The 10,804-nt window shown below is 26.6% G+C and overlaps 1 protein-coding gene across 1 annotated transcript; it reads left to right on the forward strand.

Moving 5' to 3' along the window:
- The first annotated feature begins 872 nt into the window (after nucleotides 1-872).
- LOC130014766 (lignin-forming anionic peroxidase-like) lies at nucleotides 873-5,789 on the forward strand. The gene is made up of 6 exons (XM_056105556.1): nucleotides 873-907; nucleotides 3,074-3,168; nucleotides 3,597-3,712; nucleotides 3,939-4,130; nucleotides 4,262-4,427; nucleotides 5,231-5,789. Exons 1-6 carry the CDS (start codon nucleotides 873-875, stop codon nucleotides 5,620-5,622), a joined length of 996 nt encoding a protein of 331 aa, XP_055961531.1. The 3' UTR covers nucleotides 5,623-5,789.
- The last annotated feature ends 5,015 nt before the right edge of the window (nucleotides 5,790-10,804 follow it).

The raw sequence follows: 10,804 nt of genomic DNA on the forward strand, positions 1-10,804 counted from the left end.
GCAAGAAACAACAGCCTTGAAATACAGAGCTAAACACTACCCGTTCTAGTCTGATTTCCCAACCACTGGTTTTACCAAGATCCAGAAAACTTAAACCCAGTAAACTTATCACCTAGGTGTTTACAAAAACCTTTAACCAAAATTGTTTATGCAAAATAACTCGTTGAATACAAATCAACCTATTAAGTAAACCGAGTTAAGTAAAGCATTAAATAATGAAGCTCAGATTTAAAACCGAAGAGTAAAAAGCATCTTTTAGCAAAACATTAAAACCTCCATTGAAAAGCTTTGAAAAGATTGTTTACTCAGAAATCTTGCTTAAAGAGAAAGGTGAGGAAGATGGTCTATTTATAGAAAACCTTTTCTCTAAAAAGCCCTCAGATATTTACAAAGATTCCTTTAAAGATTTGCCACCTATCCAGTTTCTAGAAGTAATAGGAAAGAGAAAATGATTGCTTGTGAAGAAACCGTTGCACCAGAAAACAAGAGAATGTTTTTATTCTTTGTGTGTGCATGTGACTGAAAAGGACATTTTGATGATGTCACAATCTTTAAAACCGTTTTGATCAAAAGAGAATCAAAAACATTTTCTAGAGCTTCAGAATTTTAATGACTTTATTTAGCCCATTTACCTTTACAGATAAATCTATAAATTCTTGAGGCCCATTGTGCTTGATGATCCAGACTTGTTCATACTTTGTTCTTTCTTGATCTTTGACTATTCTTCTGCTTCCAGAATTAGCTTGAGCCTGGTTCTGCATTTACTCAAGTTCCACTGAATACTCCACATTAGCCTTACTTATTTAAAGTTTATGTTATATCAAAAATAGGGGTAACCTTTAGCCAACAGATTTGTATAAAGTCGAGAAGGTATGAACTTTTTAATCATTAAAGCCTTTGAAATATGGTAAGATTGTTTAGAATTTACTTTTCAGTTGCCCCATTCGACGATTTTAAAGATGGATTTTGATATTTGTCTAGTGTTATAGAAAGATAAATCCTGGGGTTCCTATTGATATGTTAGATTAGAAAGAAATACAATCATTTTCAAGATAAACAGTAGTACCATTTTATCAAAAAAAGGATATACAGTAATGTTCAACTGAAGACTTGGGCCTAAATTTTGAGACCATTTTAGCACCAAAATTTCAATAATTGGACACAGTTTGGTATGTACTATTACAGGAAATTATTAAGCAAAAAACTCCAAAAATCCTTGGCATTTTAGTCTATGAATAATTATTAAAATTCAGAATGTTAGTTCACTCGTTTTTCTCTATAATAAATTGTCTCTATGTGGAATTTGAAAAAATCTTATCGTGGCTATTTGATATAACACCTTTTTTTTAAAAAAAAAACTCCAGCATGCGTTTACACTATCTAGATGCATTTACTTAGTTTTTTTTTAATTATTATAATAGACAAAAAAATGAATGTCAACTTTGAAATTCTATTATAGCTTCTCTATCAATAAATTATATCTAAGAAGATTTTCGAATCGAATTATAATGTTTTTTTTTTCAATTTTGATCTCAATATTCACATAATTTAGAGAGAGAAAAGTAGTTTTTAACAAAATATATATAATTTCACCATTTTAATATGTACACATTTATTACAATATTGCCATCATTTTAGTGACGCGTTACGGTATGATAGGTTTAATCTACGGATGACGTGGTAAACTGAGTCTACCCAATATTTTCTCGTCACACCAGCCTTATTGCTAAATATTACTAAATTATTATTCATATATGAATGGAACATTTAGCTAAAATGAATTTAAACACATTGATAAAGGTTAGTAAATATATCCTATTTGAAATATTCTAAAACTAACAGAATTTTACATCTATAATTTTAATGCAATCGAAAAATATTTTTGGAATCAAAAATTTGATAGTTTGATTCAATTATTATATAATTTAAATCAGTAATAATCGAAATTATGAATTGAAGGGTCTAATTGATAGAAAGAAGATACAATATATATAAACCATTTCTATGATAAGTTAGTCCACTTTTGCAAATAAATTTTTGATAATATATTATTAATAACCACATAAATATTTTGATAAAATTGGATATATATTTTTTAAAAAATATTATGAGTTATTTTTTCAATTAATTGGATATATATTATAACTTAATATTATAGATCAATTTATCATAAACATAGATTAAAGAACTAAAACATAGTAATTTATTTTTATCAACTAAAATCTTTCATTTTTTCATAAAATTTTGGACAAAATTGTCAAGTTTTTTATTGATAATATATTCGAGAAATGCAGTATATTATTGGATATTAATTCATTTTTTTAATATTCAAATATGCATATATCAATTTTCCGTTTATTATAATATATACATTTCGCGTAGATAATAACTATTCTATAAGATTATATAGTACCTTTGTGATAATTCTGTTGAGGGCAACAATGCATAATTTACTAGGTGTATAATAATTGAATTTATAAATCCATTTTAATTTTTTATTATAAAAAATATTAAGTTAGAATAATTTTAAAAATAATATTTTTTTATGAATATTTTGAAAACAATATTTAGTGACATAAATGTTATCATGTTCAACTATTTAATAGAAAATAATAATTAGTGCACATTTTGCATTTACATGGTGAAGGGCATACATTTTTATTTCACATGTTAATAATTAATATAAAAAAGCTGTTCGATAAAATCAATCGAACTAAAAACTCTAGCGGTAAGATGAAGATTTAACGATAGTATTATTATTATCTCCAATAATTTCTGAAAGGTGAGAATAAAAGTTAGGTAGTTCAATTTTTTGTTCGACAAGCAGAAGAAGAATAATATGCATGCATGTTGCAGAATGAGTCCAAGCAAGAAGCTATCTATAGATTAATATTTTTTGGACTCATTATTTGATTTATTCCATTAAACACAGCTAAATTAGACTTCGGAATTTTCATTTTGTCTACCCTAGAAAACTCGATCAATCATACTAGCTTAAAAATAGGCTAAATTAATTTTAAGATCCCTACACTATATCACTTTTTTTCATGAGATCCTTATTATTCTTTTTCAGTCTTTATGATCCCTCTATTACCATTATTTTGACTTTTGATGTTCTTATTTGGATGAAATTTGATAAATTTGTTCATCCGTTGTTAACTACTAATGGTGCTAAATTTACGTATATAAAAAAAAAATTAGAAACATTATTTAAGGGTTCATATAATTTACCGTTTTTCTTCTCACACTCGTAACGATGAGTGAGTGAAACTTGTCAAATTTTGTCCAAGTAAGCACATCATATCAATATAATGGTAAAAGAAGGGCCAAAAAGAATGAAATTGAATGATAAATACCTTTTGAACAAAAATAATAAAATTTAGGAACTCCTAGACAAATTTTGCCTTAAAAATACGACTTTTCGAGGCATTCCCAGTTTAAGGAATAGAACAGGTCACAGAGTTGTAGGACAGAACCTCTATAAATAGGACATTAGCCTTCTGCTATTCCTCACTCACCAATTCACTAGCTTCTTCTTCATTGCATTCTTTTCAACTTCATTACTATAAAATTGTTTTAGAAAAAAAAAACTTAAGAATGGCTTCTAAATTGTCTGACTACTATTAGGTCTGTCATTGATGCAGCCGTTAGTAGCGAGGCGCGAATGGCTGCTTCACTAATTCGTCTTCATTTCCATGATTGCTTCGTTCAGGTTATTACTACTTTATCATTTTAGTTATATAGTGCTAAACGTAATAATATTTTAATATGAATATATATTATAGTTAGATAACCATAATAATATTTAATATGAACTTATTACAATTCAAGTGTAATGCGCATACATTTTCGTGTTAAGCGCACACATAACAATCTAAAATTTTGGATGAATTGATTATTCAAGAATGGTAAGAACTTACTGTATTAATTGATTTCAGGGATGTGATGGGTCGGTTTTATTGGCTGATACACCGACATTTACGGGAGAGAGAACTGCACGTAACAATGCTTTTTCTGTGAGAGGATTTGAAGTCATTGATAGTGCCAAGTCTCAGTTAGAAAGCATTTGCCCTGGAATTGTTTCGTGTGCTGATATCGTTGCAGTCGCAGCCCGAGATGCATCTGTCGCCGTAAGTTATTATTTTCATATCTATCTATATATATATATTTAGTAACAAATTTCAATTCATACTACTAGAACGGATTTTACCGACGAATTGATACCCTAATCTGATAATTTTTTTCATTAAAATAATAACAGGTGAGTGGACCATCATGGACAGTGAATCTTGGAAGGAGAGACTCCACAACTGCAAGTTTAGCCCTAGCTAACAGTGACCTTCCTGGCTTTAATGACCCCCTTGCATCCATCATTTCTTTATTTAGCGGCAAGGGTTTAAATCAAAGAGAAATGGTCGCCCTTTCAGGTTTAATTACCTCTCTTTTAATGCAGTTTAAATTAGTTTTAGGATATTAAATCTTTAACCTATATTTTCATCTGGTATAAAAAAATTATTGCATATAAAAACATGTAAAAACATAGAATTTTATTTTAAGTTAAAATGCTGCAAATTTTTCAGTTCAATATAAAATAATATGACAATTATTGGTAGTAGTACTTTCTCTGATACATAAATTACGCGCTTTGTATTATTTTCACTTAGATTAAAAAATATTGAATATGTATTTTCTTATATATACACTTTTGCAAAATCACTCATATTAATTGATACTACTATTTTTGTGTTTGATCAATTTTTTTGGTCTATAATTAAATTATTCATAGTAGAAATAAACTTGAAATAATAACAATAAATATTTTCTTGATATTTTAAAGTAGTATTATGGACTTTTTTTTTCAAAAGCAACAAATATTTTGAAAAAAGAAATACATTTTAAGAATATGTTATTATTACAGGACATATTAGATATATGTTATCATTGTAGGACGGCATATTAGATAATATAACACATAACATGACAATTGATGTAACGAATATGATAGCATATTATAAACTTTTCTATCAAATTGAAATACAATAATTAATATTTTGACATGAATTAAAAATAATAATTTTTAATAATATTTTAATATAAATTAAACTTTTGATTTTGCTCTGTTGTTACTTTAAATTGTTTTTGGGGCAAATTTCTGCTGAAATATTGAACATCGTAGCTTAATTGAACACACACAACTGACTTCAACTTCGGATATTCTTTTTATATGCAGGATCTCATACCCTTGGTCAAGCTGCATGTGCAACATTTCGCGACAGAATTCACAACAACGCAAGTGATATCGATCCTGATTTTGCAGCGACCAGAAGAACAAACTGCCCAATAACAGGCAGCCCCGGAAATCTGGCACCGCTTGATTTGGTCACGCCCAACACTTTCGACAACAATTATTATAGCAATCTCATCGCTAAAAGGGGACTTCTTGCATCGGATCAAATACTCTTTAGCAACGGATCTACAGACAGTATCGTTGTCGAGTATAGCGGCAATTCTGCATCTTTCAGCTCTGATTTTGCTGCTGCTATGGTAAAGATGGGAAATATAAGTCCCTTAACTGGTACTCAAGGAGAGATTCGAACTATTTGCACTGCTGTTAATAGCTAATTTTTATCTACAACGACGAGAATAAATTAGCTTTTATAATATGTCCTTGTGTTATTAATTTTCACAATAAACGGTGGGAGAATATATAGCTTAAGCTATAATTTTACTCTCAATCTCTTGTAATTTTCAATTTTTGAAGTGGCATTATAGTCTTAATTTTGCATTTACTTTTGAATGAAGTGAAATCATCAAATAATATATAGTTCTACTCAATCAAGCTAACTTGTTATAAAATAGAAACTTCTTGCACTTTTTTATGGTGGTCGAAAAAGCCCTTTTGGATGACTGCTTTATGCGGTATCATCATTTACATTTAGACTGGCTCACTCAGATTTGTTGAGGAGTCACTTATTTTTGTACATTTGATTATTCTATTAATGAATATTAGCCTTTGGTAAAAAAAAAAAAAAATTCACTTAAAAATTGTACCAATTTATTAAATTAACAAAATTTCAAATGATTTTTAAAATTAATCAACATTAGCTTTTTCAATATTTCTAAAATTTTAAATAAAAAATAGGACATCAATTTATAGTGAACACACTTATAATTTTTTTGAACGGTGAATTTATATCTAAAAAATTCATATTTTTAAAAATTATTTTGACATAAAAATTGATTTAAATGCATTCGATATCAAATAATAATTTAAATGAAAAATGAGTTTCACAGTTCTGACACTGAAGGACGAAAAGATAACATTGAAGAAAATAAAAGAAGTACCATTAAGTATTTTCTCATCTATCATTTACACTATTTTGATAATGACTTAGAATTAATTCATGACGTTTATATCTAAAGTCCACAATGGATAATGTAATTATATTTATATACAGAACATCTTAGCTACATTATATATTTTATATATAAATGATAAAATTATTTTAATATTTTATAAATATTTAAATCTATTATTTGAATGTCAACACATGATTAGAGTATATTTGCAATTACAGCACTTTGATGTTGTTAATGAAATATATATTTCTTCTTTTGGTAAAACTGTATATTGACTTACTTATTATAGGCTTTAGTTCGGCAAAGCATATACATTCATAATTAAGGTCAAAATTTACAAAAAACAAATGCACCTATTCATCAAAAAACAAAATGTGGAGTTGAATATTTACAAACATTTTCTCCATGAAGAGTCATTATAATAAAATATCTTTCATTTTAAGAAATTTATTAATAAATTTTATCATTATTATTTAAAACTAACTTAAATTTAAAATTTATTTAATAATTCTTTTTAGAGGTTATATTTGATATAAATATGTTAAATTCCGTAAGTGTTAAAAATAGAGTTATGAAATTTATTTTTGAATAAATCAAAGATCATTATACTTATTTAAAAATAAATTTCATAAATTTCTATAAAATCAAACACACCAATCATCTCAATTTATTAATGTTTAAATTGATTGAAGGATACTTTTACTTTTATCTCTTAAGAAATAGATATCAAATGAATCTTCTCTTCTACTCAACCAGAATCTCCCTATCAAATAGTGCATGTGAGTCAAATAGAGTGACATTTTTTTTTTTGAGAATTTTAATTTGACAATTTTAAGTAGGCCTGCTGTAAATAAGGAATCAAACGAATAAAAACAAAGTATATTTAACGTAATTTTCAAACTTTGTATGCTGTTATCACTAAAAGGTTGAAAATTAGGCATTCTGTGGGACTGAAAAGTTTCATATATTTTGTACCCCACAAACATAGCTCCTTCTAAAAATATCTTTATAGTTTCTTCATTAGTAACTAAAATTAATTTCATAATTTTAAAAATGTTAAATTGTTTTTAAAATTATAAATCTAAAAGTGTGAAATTTTCATGTTTTACTTAGATAAATTTTTGGCTTAATGATATTAAAAAGCCAAATCTTTTTTTTTAAATATATAAAAATCTTTCAAAAATTGTAAATATATTCCAATTTGGCTAATTCATTAGAAGTCCATCCAAATTTTAAAATTGATTTGATATTTTTTAAAATTAATTTATCCGAATCATGTGGCATGTGACATGTCATTAATAATTCTTTTTAGGCTAATTTCAATAAAATACCAAAGTTTTGCGGGTTTTGTCAGTTATAACCAAACCTTTCAAAATTGGCTAATTTAGCCCATTTTGGAATATTCGAAACCTTTTCTAGCCTTGTGAACCAAACCGATTTTTTTTTCATTCATGAATGGACTAAACTTGCCGATCTTGATTGATTTTACTAGAAAAGATTTCAAATATCTCATATCATTCAAAATCGGCTAGTTTTACCCCAATCACGAATGACAATTTTTTTTGATTTAATTCACTGAAAAGGTTTTAAATATTCCGAAATGGATTAAATTAGATGATTTTGAAAGATTTGGTTATAACTAACAAAACCCGCAAATGTTTGATATTTTATTGGAATTAACTCATTATTTTTATTTGAAATAACCTCATATATTCAATTGCTATCATAGGCATTAATTATATCAATTTTGATAAAATGGATAGATTTACAATAAATTTGTCAAATTTGAATAGGTTTATAATTTTTGAAAGTTTTGTATATGTTTTCAAAAAGTCAAAAAAATAGCCTTTTGACACCATTAGACCTGAATTGTTAACCGACATCTTGGCAAAATAATGCTCAACGCTTTAAACAATTTGATACTTTCCATCAATTTAAAATAGAAATTTTAGTATTTCATATGGAGAAATTTTATTCAACTTTTTAATGTGTTTAATTATTTTTATCAATAATTATATCCACATATGAATAATGAATTGTTAAAATTCAGTTTTTGTTAAATTTGTATTATAAAATAATTTTAACAAACAGTTTTATATTCTAAAAACTCTGACTATCAAATAATTGTATTTGACCCAATTTTCATAAAAATTGAACCATAACGACAACAATTTAAAAATATCTATAGCAAATAATCTATTTATCAATGAATTATAACTCAAAAGGTAAGCAATTTGTACATGTCTAGTTTATTGACGAAGAAATTATGATTTGAATCTTGAGTTTCAAATTCAATTTCGATTTCCCATTTTGAAAAGAAAAAAAATCTATGTAAATGCATGTAGTATAGGCGCATTCTAGATCTTTCCAAATTATTGTTCATGTGTTAAATTAAATCGACTAGCTTGCTACAGTTTTCAAAACCATAAGATTTTTCAGTTCGAATTCCACAAAAAAACAAAATTTATTGAAAAATAGATGAACTAAAAATCCTAATTATTCAATTTTATAGACGTTAATGCCATGGATTCTGGACTCTTTTATTTAGTAATCTTAATATTGACATGTCAAATTGTGTCCAATTAAAAATGTTATGATGTTAAAATGGTCCAACTTTTGGGCTATGCTACCAAGCTTCAGTTGAACAGTTTAGAGTATGAGAAAAAACAGTTTAGAGTACTGTATATTAGGGCTGAGCAAGAACCGAACCAGACCGAAAAACCGAACCGAACCGAACCGAACTTTGTTGTTTGGTTCGGTTTTTCGGTGAAAACGGTTTGGTTCGGTTTCTACTTTAGGTAAAGTTCGGAGTTCGGTGTTCGGTTCGGTTTGTGTGTTTTGAAAACCGAAAAACCGAAAAAACCGAATGAACCGAAGTTTAATATAAAATATATAACTTTTTTAAAAATAATATACATATATACTTATATTTATATGTTTTTTGTATTTATATCTTTATTATTATTGATATATGAATTAATAATTGTTATTTAAACATATATGAAAGTATATTAGACTCTAATTATTTAATATTTGAATTAATTTTAATAAAAAAATAATTAAATTCGGTTTTAACCGAACCGAACCGAACCGAACCGAAATATTTCGGTTTAATTTGGTTCGGTTTTTTTACTTCCAAACTAAAAGTTCGGTTCGGTTCGGTTTGAGAAATTTCCAAACCGAAAACCGAAAAAACCGAAAATTTTCCCACCGAACCGAACCGAACCGACCGATGCTCACCCCTACTGTATATGATGAAAATGACGATATAAGCCATAATTTGGTCTTCGAGTTAGCATGCACCCAATATTGTAATATAATTTTTTTAAGTAAAATAATCTTTTATATTTCATAACTTCTACCATTTTGCATAAATAAAAATAAACACAGTGCAACTTTGCTGAAATATATATGTACTATAAAATAAATTCAATTGGGTATCTAAATGCTTATTTGAAAAAAATTATTTAAATTTTTAAAAATTTCTAACATTATTTTAATTATATCAATTTATTGAAAATTTATTTAATATTTTAAAATTAATTTAACTGTGTCTACATGACAATTGAATATTTTATTTTTTAAAATTTTAAAAGAAAAAAATTATCGATTGAAATATCACATGGTTTAAATATTTATAATTTCACATTTTATGTCAAATGCCACATGGATGATAGATTTTAAAAAATTTAATATATTTACAGCCGCTCAAATTGAAATAAATAAATCTGTACTGATGATCTCATTAAAATTTCATTTCAGAAGATGAATTCTTATTGCTTATCATTGAATTATATAACCTGCTGGAAAATTTAGATGAATCTAATTCACTATGTACGATTGTGAAATTTACATCAAACACTTGCCACGTGGTTTTGTTAAATGCAAAATCAATCATTAAATAGCATTTAATAATAACTGTAATTTTTTTTAGCCTGTTAGCTTGTATCGGGTATCTCCTTTTTTAGCAATAAAATTGCTTTTTTTTGGTGATTTGACAAAAAAATGTAAAAATCTCAATTGATGTGCTACTTAATAGTAATTGATTATTTGCATTTAACAAAGCTATACATGTCATATGTATAATGAAAGGTTCACAATTTTACGTGGTGAACTAAGTTAATTTAAGAATATTTCGGCAGAAAAAATACTCAAGCAAACCCACTCCACAATATAAAATTTACATGTAACAACGTCATATATCACGCATTTAATAAAATGTTCACAATTCTACGTAGTGAGTTCACCTAAATATTTTTCATAACCTGCCACAAAATATATACAAAGGTCAATACATGGTGTGCCCTTTAAATTAATAAATAAATAATTTAGTAATGAAATATAATATTTTATTGTTTAGTTAATTAGTATGCTGTGATTAATTTGAGTGATTTGAATTCAACAAAGAAAATCAATTAATTATCATCTATTTCAAACAGTATTG

Source organism: Mercurialis annua, linkage group LG4, assembly GCF_937616625.2.
Source record: "Mercurialis annua linkage group LG4, ddMerAnnu1.2, whole genome shotgun sequence".
Taxonomy (NCBI): Eukaryota; Viridiplantae; Streptophyta; class Magnoliopsida; order Malpighiales; family Euphorbiaceae; genus Mercurialis; species Mercurialis annua.